The 27,520-nt window shown below is 41.4% G+C and overlaps 1 protein-coding gene across 11 annotated transcripts in view; it reads right to left on the bottom strand.

Annotated features, from left to right (window-relative positions):
- Window positions 1–27,520, bottom strand: part of TCF3 (transcription factor 3) — a 396,630-nt gene that overhangs the window by 32,716 nt on the left and 336,394 nt on the right. For 8 of the 11 annotated variants that reach the window (XR_006391250.1, XM_044306353.1, XM_044306377.1 and 5 more), the window contains 7 exons: window positions 27,220–27,340; window positions 14,062–14,117; window positions 13,474–13,552; window positions 13,100–13,173; window positions 11,206–11,388; window positions 10,997–11,117; window positions 3,319–3,478 (listed from right to left, as the gene is read on the bottom strand). Coding sequence is in view for 10 of the 11 variants with exons in the window: in XM_044306353.1 (XP_044162288.1) it covers window positions 3,319–3,478; window positions 10,997–11,117; window positions 11,206–11,388; window positions 13,100–13,173; window positions 13,474–13,552; window positions 14,062–14,117; window positions 27,220–27,340 (794 nt within the window). In the remaining variant the exon portion in view is untranslated. The remainder of the gene's footprint in view (window positions 1–3,318; window positions 3,479–10,996; window positions 11,118–11,205; window positions 11,389–13,099; window positions 13,174–13,473; window positions 13,553–14,061; window positions 14,118–27,219; window positions 27,341–27,520) is intronic. The other 3 variants (XM_044306409.1, XM_044306417.1, XM_044306385.1) reach the window with 2 other exon arrangements.

Genomic DNA, 27,520 nt, shown 5'->3' with positions numbered 1-27,520 from the left:
TACTGCACGTGCCACCGTACCAGCTTCAACTGCCCTTCTGGTGCTCGCTACTTCAGCAGGTTGTACGGCAGTGCTGGTACTAGGTCCAGGAAGGGCTGGGCTGCTGGTGTATGCCTCACCACGTAATCCGACAGCACCAGCCCCACTCTGCTGCTCTTGAAGCGGATCCTGCGCAACCTGCGGTCTAGCGACACGGGGCCGGGTACGCCTGGTGGTATCAGGGACCTCAACCTCCTCGTCCGAACTTTGGGTCTGAGAGCCACTGCTTTCTACAGGTTCGTATTCTGACCCGCTGGATTCATCAGATGAGGGTTCCCACTCCTCATCCGACTGGGTCAGAAGCCTGTAGGCCTCTTCAGAAGAATACCCCCTGTTAGACATGTGGGCAACTAAATTTAGGGGTATTCCCTGAGACTACCCAAGAAAAAAAAAGCAAGCCTGTCTTACAAAGGGGAGGCTAGCGAAGTACCGGAGGCCGCTGCGGTTGATAAAAAATATCAAAACTGATTTTTTTATCGCCGCAGTGCGTGTAAAGTGAATGTGCAGTGATAAAAAAAAAATAATATTTTTTGTCACTGCGGTGGGGCGGGCGTGGGCGAACGCACGTGTGGGCGACCGATCAGGCCTGATCGGGCAAACACTGCGTTTTGGGTGGAGGGCGAACTAAAGTGACACTAGTACTATTATAGATCTGACCGTGATCAGTTTTGATCACTTTCAGATACTATAAAAGTACAAATGCTGATTAGCGATACGCTAATCAGCGAATAACGGACTGCGGTGCGGTGGGCTGGGCGCTAACTGATCGCTAACTACCTAACCAAGGGACCTAAACTATACCTAAAACCTAACGGTCAATACCAGTGAAAAAAAAAAGTGACAGTTTGCACTGATCACTTTTTTCCTTTTCACTAGTGATTGACAGGGGCAAGAAGGGGTGATCAAAGGGTTAATTGGGTGCTGGGAGGTGATCTGGGGGCTAAGTGTACTGTAGTGGGTACTCACAGTGATGATGTGCTCCTCTGCTCCTCTCCTGGAACCAACCGACCAAAAGAAGGAGCAGAGGAGCACAGCAGCCATATAACCCCATCATATTTACTAATATGTGGGGTTAAATGGCTGCTGATTGAATCATCAACCTGCCAGCCAATGATCGTGGCCGGCAGGTTGATGACGAACTTCTTCTTTGAATTTTGCCGGCCCGCGATGCGCATGCGCGGGCCGGCATACCCGGAAATCTCGCGTCTCGCGAGAGGGCGCACCGGCGCGTCCACCCAGAGCAGCACGACCGCCGCGAAGACGCAATCCTGCGTACGGCGGTCGTGAGGAGGTTAAAGTTCATCACCACATACTAACTTCCATAACAATTTTATTTTTCCACCAATATAGTTGTCTGGCGGCTTGTTTTTTCCAGGATGGACTTTTTATTGGTACCATTTTGGGGTACATAACACTTTTTGATCACTTTTTATACCATTTTTTGGGCAAAAATGTCAGCTCTCTCAAAAAAATGTTTCCATTTTTTATAGGGTTCTCCATGCGGTATATATGATATGATCACGTTATGCTGTGGGCCACTAACATTATGGTGATACAAGTTCTATTTTGCATTGCCACATCAAACAAACATCCATAGCTTTTAAATTTAAATATTTTCAATCTAGCTGTCTGCGGGCTTTTTTTGTGGTACGTATTGCAGTTTTTTATCGGAATCATTGCAAAAATTGCAATTCCGCCATTGTTTTTCTTGTTGTTCACATTGTGGGGCAAGTAACGGTAAATAGAGATGCGGCGATACCAAACATCTAGTGTATTTTTTTAATTAATTTTTTTAACCAATTCTAAATGTGTGGGTATAAGAAAAAGCTATACTTTTTATATAAATTATTTTTTCTTTTTTTTTCTTTTACAATTACTGTACAATACACTGCAAAAGTGCATTGCAGTATATTGTCACTGACACTAAGCCTGATCAGACTCTTGCCTATGGCAGCCTGCTTGCCTGTGTAAGCCGCCCGGTTGTCATGGTTAATCATCAGGATGCTTGATGGGAGAGGGAGGGACGTCCCTCCATCCGTTAACTCTTTTCATACAGTGGTCTCTGCGGACCGCAGCATGGAAGGGTTTTAACAGCCAACATCGGTGCCACCACAGACTTCAGCCGTTGCTGCTACCATGCAGCCATCGGACACATTAAGAGCTGCAGATGGTGGGGGAGAATCAAAACTTGTAACTGGCTTTAGAATCCTCTGATTTGCTAGTCTGGACCCTCATTGGTCCCGGGCTGGTTAGTGAAGATCTTTGTGTATAACAGTCAATCTCAGAATTGTCACCTTGTGTTATAGACATGGTGATCTTTTAGTGCCATGACGAGTATATTTGTCATGGAGCACTGTATATTCATCAAGTAGCAGTGCTCCATGACTACTATAGTCATCATATAGCATTAACAAGTTAAAACCTATTGTAAATGTGATAACGTGTATTACAAAATTATTTGATTATTTTATTTTAACAGTTTTCCTTGCTAAATAGGTACCTGAAATTTAGACGCTATTGCACTTTGCAATTTGTACACTTATATATATTTATATTATGACATATCAGCAATGTACTGGTACATGCATTCCACTGGGACTACAGTGAGTGCTGTACAGGCTGAAGCACACATTGCTGCTCCTGCCTGTACCAGTTCCACTTACTAAAAGCTCTGAAAGGCTTTGGTGGAGAGGGCACAGCTAGGGAAAGAGATGTGCTATGCAGAGCCCCTGCCTCCGCTGGTTCCAATCAAAGCCTGTACTGATGTATGTTATACTACATCGCTAGAGACTTCGAGCAGAGCTGAGTGAGCACAGGCAGGAACTCACATAGCAATTGCTGATCCACCATCACCTGCTTGCTAAAGCCAGACATTGTTGAGCTTTTAGCAAGCGGAACTGGCAAAAGGTAGCCGTAGTGATGCGTGCTCCTGCCTGTACTCCACTCACTGAAGCCCTCAGTACAGGCAGGGGTAGAATCTGTATAACAGTACACCATGGACTTGTCAGAAAAGTACGAGTGTAAGGATTCCAAAGCGCATCAGGTGAACTTAAGGTGCCCATTTTTCAAGGAAAACTTAGAAAAAAAATTTTTGATTACATTTAGAATAGGTTTCAATAAAGTTTATGGGAAAGTTGAGGTACACTTACAAAATAAATAAAAAGTATAATTCATTAAATGAAAGCACTATCAAGCTCTACAGCACAGCAATACCAAATATCAGTACAAGGCTTTAAAACGCTCACATCTATGCTAAACCCTCTTATACATCAGTGAGACCTGTTTATTGAGCAGCGTGTCCGACTTCTTTGAGGTTTAGATTCCTTCTTCTCATCATCTGACAGTTCAGCCACTGACCTATTTTCTTCATCCTCTTTATTTTCCCTTTTTATCTCTTGTACACCAGTTGACGTAACTGTCCTGCCCAGCAATGGGGGTCCTGGGGAATAAAGTGTAATGGCAATGTCATTATTAGAGTTTCTGTAAATTAGATTTTTTATGTTTAAATAATATGTCCCAGGTGGATTTGTCGCAGAATTGTCATTGTATGTCTAAAAAATCTGGCACATATTTAAACATAACACTTGTCTACAGTTGTTAATTAAGTAGTCTTACCCCATTACCTGCAAAATTAACAGCTTGCCAGCACCTGCATTTCTAGGTGGAATTAAATTGCCAGCGGTTTCACACACCGCAGAAGAAAGCAGCTGAAGGCAGGATGGTAAGGTAAGTATTTTCAACTTCCTGCACTACCTCCTATCCACAAAGAGGCTCTACTGCTGCCAAAGATAGCATGCATGCAATCCACAGCATGTTATCAAAATTATGCATTAATAGGGTAATGCATGATTTTGCTAAAGCACACTAACACCAATGACTCCAAAAAGCATATAATTACTAGACCACCAATGATTATTTGTGAGTCACATGCCGGCACCATTAGACAGATCTATTAGCCCTGTGAACCGGGAGGGAGGGGTGAGGGGGCGCACAAGGTGCGTAGCTGTATCGATACTTGAAGAGCTACATCCCACCTCTTGGTGCTCCAAATGTCTGATTTGCATAAAGAAACACTGCAACCTACAAATAAAAAGTATTGTTTTAGGGTACTTTCACATTAGTGGCAGGGGACTCCCACTCCGTCCCCATTGACTATAATGGGGCAGGGTGGAGTCCCGGCGGCCTCTCGCCGTGCCGCCGGAACTCCGGCCCCCGCCGCTATTATAGTCAATGGGGATGGAGCGGCAGTCCAGGGGCACACGTGAACTAGCGGCACGACGGATCCGACAGGCTGTTCACCCGCCAGAAAATATTTACTGGCTAACAGTACAAATATATAAAATATTCACCCACTAAAGATTCTCAATCTTTTTTCATCTCATTTTATATAGTAATAAATTTGGAGTGCTTTTATTTATCCAAGAGCTTCTGAGAATATTTTCTCGTTAAACATTGTACTTTGGACCTTAAAGAGGACCTTTCACTACTGTACAAACTACCGCTCCGTTCGCCCGGTATAGGCTCCGGTGTCTGCGCTCCCTCTGACTGATTTCTTGTAGGAGGCGTGTCCTTTGCTGCACTGCTGGCCAATCGCAGCGCACAGCTCATAGCCTGGCTATGAGCTGTGCGCTGCGATTGACCTGCAGTGCAGCAAGGGACACGCCTCCTACAAGAAATCAGTCAGAGGGAGCGCAGACACCGGAGCCTATACCGGGCGAACGGAGCGGCGCCCAGGCATACTAGTAAGTGCAGGGGGACCCCTGGGCGCCGCTCTGGCCACTGATCTAGTTAGTTTTTAGTTTATACAGTAGTGAAAAGGTCCTCTTTAAGGACCCAGCCATTTTTCGCAAATCTGACATTTGTCACTTTATGTGGTGACAGCTTTAAAAAGCTTTCACTTATCCAGGCCATTTTGAAATTGTTTTCTCGTCACATATTGTACTCCATGACAGTGGTAAAACGGAGTAAAAAAAAATTCTTTATTTATAAAAAAAATACATTTACCAAAAATTTGAAAAAATTAGCAAATCTTCAAATTTCAATTTCTCTACTTTTATAATAGATAGCAATAACTACAAAAATAGTTATTACTTTACATTCCCCATGTCTACTTCATGTTTGGATCATTTCGTGAATGCCATTTTATTTTTTGAGGACGTTAGAAGGCTTAGAAGTTTAGAAGGACCAGAACAGGTCTGAAGTCACTTTGTGAGGTTTACATAATAGAAACCACCCAAAATGACCCCATTTTAGAAACTACACCCCTAAAAGTATTCAAAACTGATTTTACAAACTTTGTTAACCCTTTAGGTGAATTAATGCAAAATGGAGCCGAAATTTCACAATTTCACTTTTTTGGCAGATTTTCCATTTTAATAAAAAAAAAAATTCCACTAAACAAAGCAAGGGTTAACAGCCAATCAAAACTCTATTTATTGCCCTGAATCTTTAGTTTACAGAAACATCCCATATGTTGTCGTAAACCGCTGGGGAAAACAGCATTGTGCAGAAGGAAAGGAAAGCCATATGCTTTCTGTGAAGCAGATTTCACTGCTTAAGAAGCCATGTCACATTTGAAGATTTGATGCACCTCTAGAGTAGAAACTCCAAAAAAGTGACCCTTTTTTATTAACTACACCCCTCAAGGTATTCAAAACTGATTTTTACAAACTTTGTTAACCCTTTAACCATTTAAGAATTAAAAGGAAAATGGAGATGAAAATTCAGAATTTCACTTATTTGGCAGATTCCATTTTAATCCATTTTTTCCACTAAAAAAGCAAGGGTTCACCTGAGGGGTTAGGTCATGTGATATTTTTTATACAGCAGGTTCTTATGGATGCGGCGATACCTAATATGTATACTTTTTTTAGTTAAGTTTTAAACAATAGCAGAATTTTTTTAATAAAAAAATTAATAAAAAATAAAAAATAAGGTTTTAGTGTCTCCATAGTCTGAGAGCCATAGTTTTATTTTATTTTTAGGGGGAACGAGAAGACTGTTTGATTAGCACTATTTTGGGGTGCATATGACTGTTCACCCAATACATTTCCTGGTTCAATTAGAATTGGTATTTAAACAGTCCTCCTCATCATGCTGTTCGCAGTTTGACATCATAAGACCAAGATGACAACTAACAACTGATCTACAGTACCTCACAATTGTGAAGCTTAAAGCAGCATGTTCTCAGACGAAAGTGGCCACTGAGCTTAGAGTGTCATCAGCAGGTTGCAAAAGAGAGAGAGAGAGACTGGAAGAGTCAAAGAAAGGCATAGACGTGGATGTCCTTTGGCCACATCCCACACTGATGATCGCTTCATTGTGAACAATGCCCTGCAGAACCAGATGATGAATGCCACATAAGGCTACTTTCACACTAGCGTTCGGGTGTCCGCTCGTGAGCTCCGTTTGAAGGAGCTCACGAGCGGACCCGAACGCTTCCGTCCAGCCCTGATGCAGTCTGAATGGATGCGGATCCGCTCAGACTGCATCAGTCTGGCGGCGTTCAGCCTCCGCTCCACTCGCCTCCGCAAGGCCAGGCGGACAGCTGAACGCTGCTTGCAGCTTTCAGCTGTCCGCCTGGCCGTGCGGAGGCGTGCGGATCCGTCCAGACTTACAATGTAAGTCAATGGGAACGGATCCGCTTGAAGATGACACCATATGGCTCAATCTGCAAGCGGATCCGTCCCCCATTGACTTTACATTGAAAGTCTGAACGGATCCGCTCAGGCTACTTTCGCACTTAGACATTTTTCTAAGTTATTAATGCAGACGGATCCGTACTGAACGGAGCCTCCGTCTGCATTAATATGATCGGATCCGTTCAGAATGGATCCGATCAAACGCAAGCGTGAAAGTAGCCTAACTCAGGCACAGTTAAGGGAGGCGAAAGGCAGCCAGATGTCAAGTTAGACCATTCAAAACCAGTTACATCAGCGTGGTCTGCGTGCTAGGGGACCTGTAAGTGTACCTGACCACACTGGCACGCACAGGTATCATTGTCTTGCATGGGCTATGGAGGATCTATGCTGGACGAGGAACCAGTAGCACTCAGTGCTGTTCACTGATGAAAGTCGATTCACTCAAACGATGGCCGCCAATGATGTGGGAGAAATCAAGCAGAGCGCTATGCATCAGCCACTGTTTACCTTTGGTGGTGGTGATCTTACTGTGTGGGCAGGTGTGTATAGTCAATATAGAACTGCCCTACACTTTGTGAATGGTACAGTGACAAGCCCATACTACTTGAATATCATTATTAATCCAGTCATTATGCTTCTGCCTGAACACCATCTTCATGCATTCTTAGGGAACGGCTGCTGGAGAGTGGGGTACCTCAAATGGAGTGGCCTGCACTTTCTCTAGACCTGAATCCCATTGAAAAGCTACGGAACCAGCTAAATCCCCATGTAGAGGCTCGTAACTCTGTACCCCAGAACCTCAATGACCTGAGGCTGCCCTTCAGGAACAGTGGGATACCATGCCTCAGCAGACAATAAGTCGACTTGTGAAAAGCACGATACATCGTTGTCAATCTGCAATTGATGTTCAAGGCCATTGTTTCAATAAATTGTTTGAGATAAGGAAATCACCATTGCATGCTTCTACTTAAATGCCCTACTTTCACGATATATACTTTTTATGGTTTCCATAAATTTCACCCAAAAGCCAAATAATCCTAACATTTTGTGAGTATTGTATCACTAGGTCAAGAAGCCCCATTGTAGCAATGGTAGTAAAGGCAGCAGGTGGGTGGCAACATCAGAACAGTGGCAGCAGCATGTGAACAAAAGTATCGGCCCATTTTGCACAATATTCTGGTGTGGCAGCACAATACAGTATGGTTATTAATGGAAGAACGATTTATTCTGTTGCATCAGGCACCAGCAAATCCATGTTGATTCACAACCGATTCATCTTTATGAAGGTTAGTCTCTCAACATTTTGGGAGGGAAGGGGTAACTATGCCCCCCACCACACTGAACACCCGCTCTGATGTCACACTACTGGCTGGACAGGAAATCATACCCATGACAAACTCTGCCAGTTGGGGCTACTATTCAAGTTTGCATGCCCAATAGTCCAGGGGATCTTGGATCATGGGTGACAGGGTGCAGTCCAAGTATGCCACCACCTGCTGGTTAAGGTTCTGCTGTTGCTGGGTGGTTTCTTAATTAGGTGGCTGAAGAAACCTGCTAATCAGACAGAAGTATCTACATATGGAGCTGATCCTACTCCTGCCCCTCCCCTAACACCCAGTGTCACCCAGAGCCAGTCTCCTGCCTCAATTAGACCCTGCCCCCTTAATCATACTCAGTGTCACCCAGAGTCAGTCCCCTGCACCCCTTAACCCCCTTGGGACACAGCATTTTTTCACCTTAAGGACCAGGCCATTTTTGGCAAATCTGACCAGTGTCATTTTAAGTGGTGATAACTTTAAAACACTTTGGGCCAGATTTATCACGACTCTGACAGCTCACTCCACTTTCACATATGGCTAAAGTCAGTTTTAGCCAAGTCAGATTTATGATCGCCCCTTTAAGACTGTAATAAATGTGGTTTGACGGTAGCAGTTTATCCGTCAGTAAGCAGCTTTACAAAAGTCGCACATCTTTATGAAAAAGTTGCACGTTTTATGAAAAAGTCGCATGTTCTATTAAAAAGTCTCATAAGATAAGCATGGTCCTCACTGGAGTGAAATTGCGACTTTTTTGCGACTTTTTAAAAAAGTCCCAATAGTAAATCTGTCTAGAGATTCATTTACATAAGAAAACACGCCCACTTTCAGAAAACTGGCGAGCATAGTGCAGAGCAGAAAAAAGTCGCAAATTTGTGCGCAGTTTTAGCCTTTGGGACTTTTTGGAGACTTTTTCACTCCATTATTCTGACCTGAGCTAATGATAAATCTGGCCCTTTGACTTAGGTCTCATGCACACGGCCGTGTTCCGCGGCCGAGAACGGACTGTGGAAACCCGGTCGGGATTCCTCCTGACAGCATGAGCGAACGGCGCCATTTGTTGCTATGACGCTGTGCGCTTCATGCAGCTGCTGCTGTGCATGAGGCCTTATCCAGGCCATTCTAAGTGTTTTTTCGTCACATATTGTACTTCATGACTGGTAAAATGAAGTAAAAAAATAATTTTATTTATAAAAAAAAATACCAAATTTACCAAAAAATCGCAAATTTCCAAGTTTCAATTTCTCTACTTCTATAATACATTGTAATAATACCTCCAAAAATTATTACTTAGCATTCCCAAAATTATCCAAACATGAAGTAGACATATGGGGAATGTAATTTTATTTTTTGGGGATGTTACAAAGCTTAGAAGCCCCCCCCCTAGAGTAGAAACTCCAAAAAAGTGACCCCATTTTAGAAACTACGGGATAGGGTGACAGTATTCTTGGTACTAGTTTAGGGTACATATGATTTTTGGTTGCTCTATATTACACTTTTTGTGAGGCAAGGTAACAAGAAATAGCGGTTTTGGCACAGTTTTTATTTTTTTGTTATTTACAACATTCATCTGACAGATTAGATCATGTGATATTTTTATAGACCAGGTTGTCACGGATGCGGCGATACCTAATATGTATACTTTTTTTTTTATTTATGTAAGTTTTACACAATGATTTCTTTTTTTAAGCAAAAAAAAACAAAACAAAAAAAAACATGTTTTAATGTTTCCATAGTCTGAGCTATAATTTTTTTCAGTTTTGGGGTGCGTGTGACTTTTTGATCGCTTGCTATTACACTTTGTGTGATGTAAGGTGACATAAAATGGTTTATTTAGCACAGTTTTTATTTAAATTTTTTTTACAGTGTTCATCTCAAGGGTTAGGTCATATGATATTTTTATAGAGCCAGTTGATACGGACGTGGCGATACCCAATATGTATACTTTTTTACACAATAATATCATTTTTGAAACAAAAAAATTATGTTTTAGTGTCTACATATTCTGAGCCATTTTTTTTTTGGGGAGGGGGGTCCATTGTCTCAGGTAGGGGCTCATTTTTGTGGGATGAGGTGACGGTTAGATTGGTACTATTTTGGTGGGCAAACGCCTTTTTGATCGCTTGCTGTTGTACTTTTTGTGCTGTAAGGTGACAAAAGAATTGTTTATTTAGCACAGTTTTAGGTCATGTGATATGTTTATAGAGGGGTTAGGTCATGTGATATGTTTATAGAGCCGGTCGATATTGACGCGGCGATACCTAATATGTATACTCCCTCCCCCCCCTTATTTTTTTACCAATTTTTTAAACTTTATTTGGGGAAAATGACGTTTTTGTTTAACTTTTGGGGGTCTAATCCTTTACAATGCATTCCAATACTAATGGTTAATAATACCCTGTCACCTTTACCCAGTCCCCTGCCCCCTCAATTAGACCCTGCCACCCTTAATCATACCCAGTGTCACCCATAGCCAGTGCCCTGCCCCCCTTAATCACCAGTGTCAACCAAAACCAGTCCCCTGCCCCTTAATCATACCCAGTATCAACCAAAACCAGTCCCCTGCCCCTGAATCATACCCAGTGTCTGTCACCCTTAATTTAAGGGGAGCAGGGGACTGGGTAAGGGTGACAGGGTATGATTAAGGGGGCAGGGGACTGGCTCTGGGTGACACTGGGTATGATTAAGGGGGGCAGGGGACTGGGTAAGGGTGACACTAGGTAGGATTTTACTTGTTTGCATTTGCACTTAAATTATCTGTAATAAAAAAAAATGTTTGTTACAAAGATTGTTTTCCTCTTTGTGTATGTTTAGGTGAACCAGGGGGAGCCACAAGATTATCCCGCACAGGGTGCCTGAACACCTAAGGCCAGCCCTGGTGTCAATACTTCATGGTGCTTATGATTCAGGAAGCATGTAACAGCAGACAATTTCCCATTTAGAAATCTGAGAAAGCATGCATTTTTTTAATATGATTTGCTTCTTGCTTTTAATGCTCACCAGTAAAGGAGTCTGTTTGCCGGGTTAAGTCAGACAGAGACCCAGGCTGTGTTGAAAGGGCAACAGGGTTGTGAAGCAAATTTGGTGCATTTGGTAGACCATCCTCTAGTTGTGGTGTCACCTATTAGAAGGGAAAATTAAATTGAAAGGAATCCAAACAGCAAATTAACCTTACAGACTGCTTATAGTTTAGGTCTACAAATTCTAACCATAGAGTGACGATTTGCCAAGGAGAGAACTGCAGCAGGAAAGTTAGCTCCAAGTACACCTGCAGCTGTTTCCAAGAGTGAATGCATATCTTCATGGTTTCCAGGAAGTGTGCCAGTCTGTCCCACAGCATGACTCCTTAATACATGTATGGCTTCATCGAGACGATCTTCCATTTTGTTCTGCTGTAGGCGAGAGCAAAAAGGAATAAGGGAATACCATATATCATGTGTTTTTTGTTTGTTTTTTTAAAAAGGGTTCTCTGGGAAATAAACAAACCTTAAAAAATACATTACTATAAATATATTCCAAAATGCCTTTCATTATTCTTAAAGGGGTTTTGGGGGACTGGGAAGATAGGAGTATGTGTTCAACAATGCCCTAAATGTTAAATTTGTGCCTGTCCTACCTTTACCAGACATTTCTAATGCCCAGTTTTCAAATCTCCAACCTCTCAGCCGGAAGTGCTATGTTTCAAAGACTCATTGACGTACCTGGGTCCCTTTGTGCCAGGCGAAGCCGCCTCTTCCGCTTCGCAGGGAGCCTGGTGACATCACTCTTAGCCACATGATTTATTCAAAGTGCCTGGATGGGCGGAAACAAGGCAGCAACCAACCGCGCTAAGCGGCACCACTCAGTTACGGTGACATCACCGGGCAGAGAGCTTTATTATGAATGAAGGAGGCAGAGCACTATGCTACTTAGCATAGTAAACACCTCCAGTAATACAAATGGGGCGGCAGGCTGTAGAAATAAGCAAATACTGCACGGAGGAGGAGGCGGGAAACCATGTGATGCCATGCTGTGTTGGGAACCACAGTGCAGGGCGGCAGGAAGTGAGGATGAAATAAACATAGAAGTAAAAAAAGTGTGTGGGGGACCGTCGGAGCCATGGAGAAAAGGTGAAAATAACTAAACATATTGGGGGGACGGGGGGGGGGGGGGCGGCACCTTGATTCAGCTGTTAATAGTGAGTTAAAAAATAAAAATAAAAAATTAGAGCTGGATATATATATAGACAAAAATTACTGGCAGCACCAGTAGATATATAGATATCTCTATCTATATATCTATCTATATATATACTTGAAAAAGGCTCATGTTGAGCCGAAACGTCGCTTTTTTTTTGCTGCTATCACATGTGAATAAAACTTCACCTGTTTTACCAAAGGAACCGTCTGGAGTGCAGTCCAATTTTTTTTCATTATTTTCAAGTGGGTAAGATCCAGTTACCGTACTTGGACTTTGCACCCACCTGCAATTGCTTCTAAGGTGGTGCTGCCAGTAATTTTTGTCTATATATATATATATATATATATATATATATATATATATATATCTATATCTATATATCTATCTCTATATATCTATCTCTATATCCCGGACAACCCCTTAATAATAATAATTGGCGCGCTGTCAACATTCCTAAATACGGAATCCGTCCTAATCACACAGCAAGACGAGCTACATCTGAATACAGAACCCAAGCCCTATGTAAGCACAGCTCCCTTCCCTGTCAGGTATGTGTTTGTGTATCTCAGAAAAAGGCTCACTTCAAACACACATAGCTGAAGTGTAGGAATCCGAGACCAGACACATTGCTGTGTAGGAGCAGTCTCTAATAGAATGCTCTGTTCAAATTCACACAAACATGCCTTATCTCAGGTTTTATTTGTTCAGAATATATAGGATGGATTCCTTGTTCAGAAGCGTGACAGTGATCCTTTTTCATTCTGCTGATCACCTTTGGACAATGCGAGCCATTCGAAATAAACACATTTAGAAATTTATTTATGGTAACTAGTTTTTTTATATTCATCTTTTTTTCAGTTTTGCCTTTGGGAAAACCCCTTTAACTAACTGAATTGCATTAGCTGAAAGTATGCAACTACTTACTAATGTGTGTAGTGTTCCCTCATAATTCGGTGACAATGCTCCTGGAGCAGTAGCTCTAGGCCACTGTCCTGTTCCTACAAAAAAAAATATATATATTTAAGCAAATAAAAAAAAATATGCAAATATAATTTGGAAAGCTTCAGTGCAATAGTAAAACTGGACCACATATCTGAGTATAAAAAGTTAACAGCTCTAATCACAGTGACCATGTTAATGAATGAAGGTGATAAAAAAAAAAAAAAGAAATAAAACAAATTTTTTAATGTTGCTTTATTTCCTTGAATCTTAACCTATTCCACTGCATATCTAAAATGTTAGCCTATATTGATTAGAAACTTCTAATGATGTGTGGTCAAAATACATTGCGTACATACCTGTTAATCCCTGAGGTGACCCCACAGGTGTAGATGGGCTGGAGGAAAAGTTTGCACTGGAATGATCTGGAGAATAAATCTACAAATAAAAAGAAAAATCAAATGGGTTGTCTGGTTTCAGAAGGAAACCAGACAACACAGGGGATCTGCTTGTTGTAAAGAATAGATTTTCATCTGACAGATCCGGTACCAACACTCCGGTTCTTCAGGCTAGGCTCTGTTTATTCGGCGTCAGAGGTGACATCATCTCTATAACGTGACCGTTCGAGCCAGTCAATGGTTTTAGAGGTGCACTGAAGAGTGATTTGCTGCAGTGGTCACATTTTGCCGACATGACATCACTGCAGCAGTCGGGTAAACAGAGTTCTAGCAGGAGAACTGAAGCAATGATGTAGGATCTAGGAGCCAAGTTGTCTGGTTTCCTCATGAAATTGGACAACCCCTTTGACAAAATACAGTGTGCTCAAATAATAGTCATATACAATAATATTCCTGCAGAAGAATGAATACATAATTTAGTGCCTATACACAACTGAATACTATAATAAAAGTGTAACTAACATCTGCACCACCACTGCATAGACTTACAGAAGCTAATGCTTTTCCTAGTGCATCCCCTGAGCTCCCAGTAGTTCCTCTGTTGCCTATAGGAAAAAAAAAAAGACTAATATGGGCAAAAGAACAATATATTTTTGCATTTAAATAAGACAAAAAGTACATGTTTGGTATCTGCTTCATGGTCAAGAATCTTAATCGATATTTTGTGGTGCTCATAGTTTTTTCATTTTCAAATTTATCTTGAATGTCAGCCAAGCAACAATTTTTTATTTTATTTTTTTACCCATAAGCTTTAAAAATCAGTGATAATTTTTTATTATACCTTCACCGCAATTGCAGCTATGTTTCTAATACAAAACTCTCTAAAATCTCTGTAAAGATTTAAAAAATATAAAAAGTTTACAGCTGCCATTAAAGGCACCTTAGTGGCATGCATATCATTAATACGACAGCACGCATGTTAAAGGGGTTGTCTCACATTAGTAAATAACATTTATCATGTAGAGAAAGTTAATACAGGATACTTACTAATCTATTGTCTTTGTCCATATTGCTTTCTTTGCTGGCTGGATTCATTTTTCATCACATAATACACTTCTCATTTCCAGGCGTTACGACCACCCTGCAATCCAGCAGTGGCGGCCGTGCTTGCATACTATAGGAATATGTACTGCCTCTCAGGAGGCCAGGATTGTGGGAGCGCACAGTAGCATGCCACGCACAGCTGCTCCCATCCTAGATACCTCATATTGGAAAATGAATCAAACCAGCGAAGGAGGTAATATGGGCTATCACAATATATTAGTAAGTGCCTAATAACTTTGCCAACATAATAAATGTCATTTGATGATGTGAAACAACCCCTTTAATCATACCTCTCCACTTTAAAAAAATCACAAAGAGGGACAATATGTGCAGCGCACATCACAGCAATTTCTTCACATTAGGCAACACCTCTAACTCTGCCCAAAACATTATTACTGTCACAACTACAGCAGCTGGGGATCGGTTAGGAGAGTGTAAGTTCCTTTATTTTTTTACAGCATGTGGAACCCCTGGGACAATTTTTTTTCCTTGCACTTGAATATCTATTTGAATTAAGTTATGGCCTAATATACAGGTAGAAACCATACAGATAGATTAGTAAAGAGCAATTTAGTAAAATTTGGCAAATTTCAAAGTTTCGGTTTCGCTACTTCTGTAATACATAGTAATACCCCCAAAAATTGTGATGACTTAACATTCCCCATATGTCTACTTCTTGTTTGAATTATTTTGGGAATGATATTTTATTTTTTGGGGATGTTACAAGGCTTAGAAGTTTAGAAGCAAATCTTGAAATTTTTCAGAAATTTACAAAAACCCAATTTTTAGGGACCACTACAGGTCTGAAGTCACTTTGTGAGGATTACATAATAGAAACCGCCCCAAAATGACCCCATTATATAAACTACACCCCTCAAGGTATTCAAAACTGATTTTACAAATCACCCTTTAGGTGTTACACAAGAGTTATTGGCAAATGGGGATGAAATTTGAGAATTTAATTTTTTTGCATAATTTTCCTTTTTAACCCATTTTTTCCACTAACAAAGCAAGGGTTAACAGCCAAACAAGACTGTATCTTTATTGCCCTGACTCAGCTTTTTACAGAGACACCCCATATGTGGCCATAAACTACTGTACGGGAACACAGTAGGGCATAGAGGGAAAGGTGCGCCGTATGGTTTTTGGAAGCCAGATTTTGCTGGACTGTTTTTTGAATACCATGTCCCATTTGAAGCCCTCCTGATGCACCCCTTGAGTAGAAACTCCAAAAAAGTGACCCCATCTAAGAAACTACACCCCTCAAGGTATTCAAAACTGATTTTGCAAACTTTGTTAACCCTTTAGGTGTTGCACAAGATTTAATGGAAAATAGAGATACAATTTCAAAATTTCACTTTTTTGGCAGATTTTCCATTTTAATATTTTTTGGGGATGTTACAAGGCTTGGAAGTTTAGAAGCAAATCTTGAAATTTTTCTGAAATTTTCAAAAGCCCAATTTTTAGGGACCAGTTCAGGTCCGAAGTCACTTCTTCACATAATAGAAACCACCCAAAAATGACCCCATTCTAGAAACTACACCCCTCAAGGTATTCAAAACTGATTTTACAAATGTCGTTAACCCTTTAGGTGTTCCACAAGAATTAATGGAAAATAGAGATAATTAAAACATTTAACTTTTGTCAGATTTTCCATTTTAATAATTTTTTCCAGTTACAAAGCAAGGGTTAACAGCCAAACAAAATTAATTATTTATGGCCCTAATTCTGTAGTTTACAGAAACACCCCAAATGTGGTCATAAACTGCTGTACGGGCACACGGCAGGGCGCAGAAGGAAAGGAATGCCATACGTTTTTTGGAAGGCAGATTTTGCTGGACTAGTTTTTTTGACACCATGTCCCATTTGAAGTCCCCCTGATGCACCCCTAGGGTGGGTAGAAACTCCAAAAAAGTGACCCCATTTTAGAAACTACGTGATAGGGTGGCAGTGTTGTTGGTACTAGTTTAGGGTACATATAATTTCGGTTGCTCTATATTACACTTTTTGTGCGGCAAGGTAACAAGAAATAGCTTTTTTGGCACATTTTTTTTGTTATTTACAACATTCATCTGACAGGTTAGATCATGTGGTAATTTTATAGAGCAGGTTGTCACGGACGCGGTGATACCCAATATGTATACAATTTTTTTTATTTATGTAAGTTTTATACAATAACGACATTTTTAAAACCAAAAAAAGTTTTAGTGTCTCCATAGTCTAAGAGCCATAGTTTTTTCAGTTTTTGGGCTATTACACTTTTGGGCTATTACACTATTAGCTTTGGGGTGCATATGACTTTTTGATCGCTTGCTATTACACTTTTTGTGACGTAAGATGACAAAAAATGGCTTTTTTTACACCGTTTTTATATTTTTACGGTGGTCACCTGAGGGGTTAGGTCATGTGATATTTTTATAGAGCCGGACGATACGGACGCGGCGATACCTAATATGTATACTTTAGTATACTTATTTATGTAAGTTTTACACAATGATTTCATTTTTGAAAACAAAAAAAAAAAAATCATGTTTTAGTGTTTACATAGTCTAAGAGCCATAGTTTTTCGTCGATTATCTTAGGTAGGGTATGATTTTTGCGGGATGAGATGATGGTTTGATTGGCTCTATTTTGGCGTACATGCGACTTTTTTGATCACTTTTATTACCTTTTTTTGGAAGTAAGGTGGGCAAAATTTCAATTTTCTCATAGTTTTTATTTTTTTATTTTTATGGCGTTACCATGCAGGGAAAGTAACATGACCGTTTTATAGATCAGGTCGTTACGGACGCGGGCAATACCTAATATGTGTAGTGTATTTAATTAACTTTTTTCACTTTATTTTTTAAACATTTTTTTGAGCCAGACCCACTTGGTTCTTGAAGATCAAGTGGGTCTGATGTCTGTATAATACAGTACAGTACTACTCTATATAGGGTACTGTACTGTATTTCACTTTACTGTATTTTACTGTACGGACCGCGGTATGGAAAGGGTTAAACGGCTGACATCGGCACAGATGTCAGCCGTTTATACCAGGGTGTCAGCAATGTGCTGACACCCTGGTATAACCACTAGACGGCAACAAATTTTCAAGAGGAGGCGGGTGGGGGAAATCGCAATCCCGCCTGCCGCAACGCCCGCCTCCCAGACCGCCCCCACCCCCCCCTGCACCACCCGTCAGGTCAGGGACCGCGGGGATCAGAAACTGCAGAAAGCGTAGCAAACTGCAGGTCTGAATTGACCTGCGTTTGCGCCGATCGCCGATACGGGGGGGGGGGGGACCCCCCTGGCGTTGTGACAGGATGCCGGCTTAATGATTTCAGCCGGCATCCTGTTGCGATTAACCGCCGTGGCGCCGGAATCTATATTTAAAGTTAGGACGTACCAGTACGCCCTGAGTCCTTAAGGCCTCGGGAAATAGGGTGTACCGATACGCCCTACGTCCTTAAGGGGTTAAATACTCATTCTAGGCTTGAAAGTCTTCCCTCAATGATTGTGTATACAAAGATAGCTGTAAATCACTGATAAGACCAGAAACAGCAGGAATTGAATGAAGCAAATACAAAAGTTATATTGAATCTTTTCCCCCAAAAATGCTCAGCTTCTCCTGCTCTATAACATGCTGCAGATTCTCATATTCATGGTTCTGTTTAACCCTTTAAGGACCCATGATGTACATGTACTTCATGAGGTCTGTGGGGCTCTGGGGGAAGATCGGGGAGCTCTTACCGGCAGGCAGTCATACCAGGAAAGAGCAGCATGGTGCCGTTCCACCCCCTGCAGCTCCAAGCGCTGCGATTGGCCGATCAATGTGTCGGTCACATCGCAGCAGAGGGAGCTGTGGGGAGGGTCGGGAGGTGGTCAGTGGATGGTGGCCGATGCTGAACTGGTCAGCGGATTACTTGTGCTGATTTTTTTGCCGATTTTTCTTTGGTTAAAAAAGAACTGGTAGTTAGAGCTATATATATATATATATATATATATATATATATATATATATATATATATATATATATCTATTGTTCTATATTTCTATATATAGATATAATTTCAGTTAGTGTCAGTTTTGATTTTTGCACGAACGCACCATCAGCATATGTGCATTTTGCAAACACTGAGCACCGTAGGCTCAGTTTGCACTCCAAGTTTTTTTTTTTTTTCTGCAGCCTTTTTTTTTGCAGAAAACTTTTTTTTGTTACAACTTTTCTTCAAAATTGGATTTCAAATTTATTACCAGCCCCTTCATGTATAATAAACACTACATACATACCCCACACTAAATAAAGGTTTACACGCATCACACCCCAATAAAATAAAAATGCCCCATTCATCCCAACGAGTGTACTCAGCTGAAAAGGCATACGCCATCCTTACCTCATTTACCGAGTCTGCCAGTGAGGGAGACGAGGATGCCACTTTCCTCTATTCCTCTACCCCCTCATCATTATCATCTGCTGATGAAGGACCCTCTACAAGGCGCCCCAGGGCAGCAGCAGAGGCAGCCCCACAGAGTGAGCCCATATGGACCCCACCCACAGACTATTATCAGCCCCAAAGTCGGAACATTGTGTAGGAATTACTGCACCCACTGCTGGATAAGGGTTACCACCTCTATGTCGATAACTATTATACCAGTATCCCCTTATTCAGGTCCCTAACTGCCAGGTGTACTGTTGCTTGTGGCACAGTATGCAAAAATCAAAAGGGGCCTCCCTAGATCCCTGGTAGGACAACCACTGAGAATGGGCGAAAATAGAATATACTGGTGGTTAAGTACAAGGACAAGAGGGACGTCCTTGTACTGACCACCATTCACACTAACGCCAGCTGTACGAGGCACCACTAGCACTGTCCCCAAACCAGACTGCATTCTTGATTACAACATGCACATGGGAGGGGTGGATCTTGCAGATCAATTTATGAAGCCCTACAGTAAAAAAACTAACAAAAAGTACAAAAAGCTGGCCGTACACATTGTACAGATGACAACGTGCAATGAGTACATCTTATTTCCATTATGAAGCCACAGAGGAACTTTCAATTCCAAGAGGTGGTAATCAAGGCCTTTATTTTAAAAAAACCCAGGTTGGGGAGGGTCCCAGTACTTCAGGAAGTCATGGTGCCAGAGTTGTACTGGGGCAACATTTTCTAGGTCAAGTCACCCAGGCAGCAAGGAAAGGAAGGACCCAAAAAAGATGCAGGGTCTGTCACAAAAGAGGGATAAGGAAAGACACCATTTACCAATGCGAAACCTGCCCTGAAAAACCTGGCCTGTGCATGCAGGACTGCTTCAGAATCTACCATTGTTTCATGGAATATTAATTTTTATGCTCCCCGAAATATTTCCACTTTATATCTGATTTAGTCCACCATGCTTGAATATCCACTTTCCAAAAACCACTACATATTCTTTTCTGTGAGACACCTGTTCGGTAAAAAAAAAAAAGTACCTTTTACACCACTTAAAATGTCCGTACGGGGGTGCAGTTTCCAAAAATGGGGTCACTTCTTGGGGTTTTTCATTTCTGGGGACCTCAGGAATTTTTTTTTTTTTTATGCGACATTGCAGCTAAAATCCATGTCTGCCAATTCAGGCCTGCAAAAAACATATTTTGCACTTTGCCTGTAGAGGCCTGCTGTGCGCCAAAACAGCAGGCTACGAGCACATATGGGGTGTTCGCAAAATGGGGAACATATACTGGGGTGCATTTTCTCTAACGCCTTGTGAAAGTGAAAAATTAGGGTCTGTTCGAAATTTTTAATTTTTTACAAATGTGTGCTTTGAAATACTCTCTAGTAATTCTGCCTTCTGTGAGACACCTATTTGGTAAAAAGCTTCTTCCACTCTGTAGCCTGCCGTGTGACCATACACAATTTTTTGAGCACATGTTGGGTGTTAACGTATTCCGAGGAAAATGGGTAACAAAATGTTGGGTGCATTTTTTTCCTGTAACCCCTTGTGAAAGTGAAAAATTTGGGTGTAAATCAACTTTTTCTGCAAAAAAGTAGCAATTCTTCATTTTCACAGGCAAGCGTTTCCTAATTCTGTGAAACGCCCGATGGGTCAAAGTGCTCACTACACACCTTGAAATATTCCTTGAGGGGTGTAGTTTCCAGAGTAGGTCACTTTTTGGGCGTTTCCATTGTAGGGCCACCTCAGGGTGTCTTCATATGTGACATAGCTCCCAACTACACATTCCAGCTAAATCCGCTCTCCAAAAGCCATATGGTGCTCCTTCCACTCTAAAGCCTGCTGGGCGCCCATACTTCGGTTTTTGAGCACACGTGGGGTGTTTCTGTAAACTCCAGATTTAAGGTAATAGATTTGGAGTTTTGTTTGGCCGTTAACCCTTAATGTGTTGAAGAAAAAAAAATAGATAAAAATGTAAAATCTGCTAAAAAAAAAAAAATGTCATTCCCATTTAATTCTCGTGGAGCAACTAAAGAGTCAACAAAGTTTGTAAAATCAGTTTTGAATAGCTTGAGGGGTGTAGTTTCTAAAATGTGGTGATTTTTCGGTGGTATTTTTTTTATAAATAAAAATTAATTTTTTTTACTCCATTTTATCACTGTCTTGAAGTACAATATGTGACGAGAAAACATTCTCAGAATGGCCTGGATATGTAAAAGCGTCTTAAAGTTATCACCACCTAAAGTGACACGTGTCACATTTGCTAAAACTGGCCTGGGTCCTTAAGGTGAAAAATGTCAGGGTCCTTAAGGGGTTAAACATAAAAACAGAGTGCTCACCGATACAAATATACAGGAACAGTTCAACAGAAAAGTTATTCTAAATCACCGGTTAACTTGGCCTTTAGTGTGTGCTCTTGCAGGAAGAGTATGTGCAGCATCCAGAGATAAAACAATGCCCTTAATGGAGTATACATTAAATATCGCATGAAACACACACCACCCTTGCCACATTTAGTTACTAGCCAACATGTTTCTGGCACATGTCGTGTCCTTACTCATAGCACTGTAGGGTATATGACGCCCCTGCATGCATTATTCTGCTGTCTACTCTGCCGTCTTGTCTCCCGTGTTTTCTTGAGGCAGGATTTAGTTGGTCTCTCTGTGCTTTCTGTGCAGTGTGCTTTCTCACCCTTCAAAGGCAACTCCCCCCTCCTGGCAGGAAGCAAGACCAGTCCAACTATTTGACAACTAACCCTCTTACCCCTCTACCCCTCAGGTGTTGTTGGTTTGGTCATTTTACTTCCCCAATTTATTACTGCTTACCCCCTTCTGGGGGTGCAGTTAATAGCTTCAGTTTCTGTACTCTGGGCTGGCTGGTTGTTGGATCTCTGTTGAGCTCTCGGCGCTGCCTTTGTGCCACGTGAAGTTAAGTGTCGTCTTCCCTATTTGTATTTTGTTTGTTGTATTTACCTGTCTTTTGGCTCTAGGCCTGAGGGAGACTCCTGTTGAAAGAATAGGTTGTGTCAAGTCCTGTCATTATACCAGGGCCCTACAGTGTGTGTTAGGGCTCTAGGTTCCTGTGTAAGAAATTTCCTACCATTGAGGTCAGTTCATACTGATCATTAGTCAGGACTTGGATAAAGGTTGTTCTAGTTTCCAGACCTAGTTCCTGTCCCCTTTCCTCCTGTGCTCGGTGTGGGAGATTTTCACTCACTGCATGGTAGAAAAGTTCTTACCTATCTTTAGTATAGGTCATTTATTTTAGACCTATGTGGGTTTGACACCCAGAAAGCCATGTGGCCTAGTTGCAGCTCAGTCAATGGGGCTGAGCTAAAGTACAAAGCACAGGCTGGAAACAGCTGATTGGTGGGGGTGCCAGGTTTTCTGAGGATAGTTAATAATCATCCTTCCCAGGAAAACCCCTTTAAATAATTGCACATACTGTACCCCCAGGTATGGGGTACTGCAATATCGAATATACATACATTCTTTCACTTCTATTAATTGAATTCATGTTTTTAATAACGTTTTATTCTAGTTTTCTCTATAGGGTATTAACACACAGTTGCAAGAAAAAGTATGTGAATCTTTGGAATGATATGGATTTCTGCACAAATTGGTCATAAAATGTGATCTGATCTTCATCTAAGTCCCAACAATAGACAATCACAGTCTGCTTAAACTAATAAACAAATAATTAAATGTTACCATGTTTTTATGGAACACACCATGTAAACATTCACAGTGCAGGTGGAAAAAGTATGTGAACCCCTAGACTAATGACATCTCCATGAGCTAATTGGAGTGAGGTGTCAGCCAACTGGAGTCCAATCAATGAGATGAGATTGGAAGTGTTTATTACAGCTGCCCTGCCCTATAAAAAACACACACCAGTTCTGGGTTTGCTTTTCACAAGATGCATTACCTGATGTGAATGATTCCTCGCACAATAGAGCTCTCCGAAGACCTACGGATTAAGAATTGTTGACTTCCATAAAGCTGGAAAGGGTTATAAAAGTATCTCCAAAAGCCTTGCTGTCCACGGCAAGACATTGTCTATAAATGGAGAAAGATCAGACCTGCTGCTACTCTCCCTAGGAGTGGCCATTCTGTAAAGACGACTGCAAGAGCACAATGCAGACTGCTCAATGAGGTGAGGAAGAATCCTTAAGTGTCAGCTGAAGACTTACAAAAGTCTCTGGCATATGCTAGCCTCCCAATGGATTTCTTGGGAGGATACCACAGAGGAAGCCACTGCTGTCCAAAAAAAAACATTGCTGCATGTTTACAGTTTGCACAAGAGCACCTGGATGTTCCACAGCAGTACTGGCAAAATATTCTGTGGACAGATGAAACCAAAGTTTGGAAGAAATACACAACACTATGTGTGGTGAAAAAGAGGTACAACACACCAACATCAAAACCTCATCCCAACTGTGAAGTATAGTGGTGGGAGCATCATGGTTTGGGGCTGCTTTGCTGCGTCAGGGCCTGGATGGATTGCCATCATCGAAGGAAAAATTAATTCCCAAGTTTATCAAGACATTTTGCAGGAGAACTTAAGGCCATCTGTCCACCAGCTGAAGCTCAACAGAAGATGGGTGTTGCAACAGGACAACGACCTAAAGTATAGAAGTAAATCAACAACAGAATGGCTTAAACAGAAGAAAATAGGCCTTCTGGAGAGGCCCAGTCAGAGTCCTGACCTCAACCCTATTGAGATGCTGTGGCATGACCTCAAGAAAGCGATTCACACCAGACATCCCAAGAATATTGCTGAACTGAAACAGTTCTGTAAAGAGGAATGGTCAAGAATTACTTCTGACCGTTGTGCATGTCTGATCTGCAACTACAGGAAACGTTTGGTTGAAGTTATTGCTGCCAAAAGAAGGTTCAACCAGTTATAAAATCCACTCTACTCTCTCTGTGTAAATTAGGACTGGTGAAGTTTCCCTCAGCACTGCAAGAGTTAATGCCTTCCTCCTGCCCATGTCCAGGTGCTGGTTAAGTTGCTGATCAGTCTCCCTATTTAGCTGGGTTGTGGATCCACCTTCTTACATGAGCTTTGAGGTTATCTTGTTGCTAGTTGCCAGTGAAGGCGATCTCTTGTCTTTAATACCCATGTCTGTCCGATTTTGCTCTTTGCCACCTGCCCTAACCTTGGAACTGTGATCTAGATTACACACATACTATGCTTCCTATGACCTTGTGTATTCCAAATAATTCCAAGTACTCAGCCTCCGCTGACTTTGGACTGTGTTCAGACTATGCTTTTTGCCAAAGTCCTTGGTGCTTTGCACCAGTGTCTGACCCCCATGGGTCTGCTGCCAACTACACTAGGACTACTTCAGGAGACAGCGACCTGGTTGGTTCCCTGTGGCAAAATCCAGATAACTGTAAAAGGTGAATACCAGGAAACCACCAGCACCAGAATAGTTAGTTTTAGCTAGTTGGCACAGTGGATCCACATCTAATGTCTGTTCCAATAGCCTTGACTCCCCAACTGGACATTAAAAACAGTCCTGGAAAGATGCATGGCTATGGTGTAAGACCAATATTAAGGTAGCTACAAACTCCACTTGTACAATGCAAAAACAGTGCTGTCCGTTGTGCATTTGTGTGTTGCTGGCTCAATTTTGGTTGTGCAAACCAGCCACCCTGCTTTTAATTAAACCAATATATAGCTAGACATGACTTCCCCTGAATTTGAGGCCTATTGGTACAAGTAGAGGCCAAAAAGAAAAGCTTTATTTTATTTTTTGGGGGGGGGGGGGGGAGATAAGCTGAAAACCCATGTTTTACTATTCAAAGGATGGCTAACAGTAACTTTTTTTTGTTTTGTTACAATACAAAGGGTAGATTATACTAGATACTAGTCAGATATAAAGTTAAATAGTAGGCCCAAATCCATTTTGGAGTGTCTCCGGCCAGTTCAAGTGTTGTTGGGGTAGTAAATATTCGCACAACTTTTTTTTTTTTTTTTTTTTACAAGAGAGAAAGATTTTTTTTCCCCCCTGAATCTGCATATTGTAACGCACAAAAGACAGATCCAAATTTGTTAGAGGCACCAATACTGCATTATTTTCAGTTAGTTTCAGAACAGATTTGCAACTGTCCATACATTGTGTGCCTTTTTATATTTAGGCCCCAAAATGTCAAAAGACCCAGGGCCAAGAACCATAACTTAAATTTTTCATTCATGTTATATTTTTTAATGGCACCATTTCATTTACCATGTCTTATATTGGGAAAAAATATTTGTGGTGTGAAATTAAAGCAATATCCACAAGGTTTTGGGGGGTTTTGTTATTACAGCATTCACTGTGCACTAAAAATAATATGATGTCCTTTTTCTTTGCATTGTCATTTTCTGACAGCCATAACATTCTTAAATTTCTGTCTACATAGCTATAGGAGATTTAGTTTTTATTGATACCATTTTTGTGGTATATACTACTTTTTGATCATGGTTATTTATCTTGGGGTGACAAAAAAAAAAAAAAAAAAAAAAAAAAAAAAAAGGTTCTCCCCCCCCCATTATGTGGAGTACACCACCTAGAAAATTCATTTTTATGTTTTAATTATTTTTTGGGACGCAGTCATAATTGTGTTTTATTTTTATATGTAAAATTTTGAAAGGGGGTCTATGAGATTCTGAAGGTATGCCTGCTAAAGCCGTGCCTTGTGCATGGCTTTACATGCAATTCACCACGACAAGCCTGGGAACCTTCAGCAGGTCCCATACTGTCGTGGTAATCAATCGAAGCCCTGCAATTTCACTGCAGGGGGTCTGATCAGAAGGCAGAGGGGTTGAACGCAGCATCAGAGGGGTTACGCTGATCCTGGTCATTGCAGCTGGCAACTGCCATGTATGACGCAGCAACCTGCTCCATACTGCATTGCTCAACTAAGCACAGGACCCTCATTCAACCATGATACTCATTAGTGAGACAGACATCAGCTCTTACAACTCTGGTCTGGGATAGAGCGAGTGGCTCGCTCTACTGTACATCATATATAACTGTGGCAGTCAGTGTGTGCCATGATTTAAGACACTGCTGTATTTGATGTCTCTATGTGGTATTGTGTTGTTTTTCCCTAATTCTCATTTAACACTGCCCAGGTGCCTATATTTATAGGTAGTATTTGATATTGATTGTCCTCTGATGAATCTGGTACAATCAGGAACCGCATCAAGTCATTCTCAGGAATTAGTGAGGGGTAACGGTCATTACTCCTATATATTATTGATGCTTTAAAAGGACAATTGAGTTTAAGTGGGAGCATGCAGTGTATCTACCATTAGGGTGCGACTCCGGGGACATGGTTTACGCTTCATGCACACAGCCGTTGTGCGGCCATTCCGTGCATTGGGGACCGCAAATTGCACAGGCAACATCCGCACTCCGTAGTGTTTCAGTTCGGTTCCGTGCCTCCGTTCCCCACCACAGCTCTGGATTGCGAACCCATTCAAGTAAATGGGTCCACATCCGTGATGCAGTGAGCACACAGCCAATGCCTGCATATTGTGGATCCTCTTAGGATGAGGGATAGATATATACACTCTTCCCTGCTCTCTATTATATCACAGTTTGTTATCATTAGGGCTCATGTTTGTTAATACTTATTTTAGTAACATTAATAAAGGTTAATTTTTATGGCACTTTCAATGAATCCAGTAAAATTTAGCAGTGTCTAAACTTGGATCAGCATATCAGCTATACTTCAGTTATTTCCACTCCATAAAATCCCTTATACATTATCACATACATGTGTGTGATAAGGCTATGGCTACCTGGCAACATGTGTCGCGCAACTTCTGGTCATAGAGAAGTCACTCAACATTTTTTATAATGATAGTCTATGGCAGGCATGTCCAAAGTGCGGCCCTCCAGCTGTTGCAAAACTACAACTCCCAGCATGCCTGGATAGCTTACAGCTATTAGGGCATGCTGGGAGTTGTAGTTTTGCAACAGCTGGAGGGCCGCAGTTTGGACATGCCTGGTCTATGGTGTCGCACTGTGACATGATGCAACTGTGACACGACAGTCACAAAAAATTCATTAAAGTTGGATTTTTATGTGACTGTCGCATCGAAGTATGTCGCAATGCAACTACATAACCCTAGCCTAATGCGTACAGGGGTTAAAGGATATACTAACTGTGTCCTTTGTTTCTGCAACATACCTGTGATAGTATCCCCACTACCGATAGGAGGTGTGTGACTTAAGACTCCATACTGTGCAGAAGCAGAAGGAAAGCTTGAGGAAATAGCAGGGTTCACCTCATTGGAATTTATTTGGAAACTCTGAGGAACAGAAAAGAAATACAATGTAAAAGGTTCATTCACATCACCATTTTGTTTTATGTTCTTCTGATCAGTCAGGGAACAGAAATTAAGGGGAAAAAAAGGATCATTTATTTTGAGCATCTGCTGTGCTTATTTCACATTTGTTTGTATACAAACCGGATTCCAAAAAAGTTGGGA

Source organism: Bufo gargarizans, chromosome 1, assembly GCF_014858855.1.
Source record: "Bufo gargarizans isolate SCDJY-AF-19 chromosome 1, ASM1485885v1, whole genome shotgun sequence".
NCBI classification, from domain to species: Eukaryota; Metazoa; Chordata; class Amphibia; order Anura; family Bufonidae; genus Bufo; species Bufo gargarizans.
This window is presented reverse-complemented; position numbering and strand designations above follow the sequence as displayed.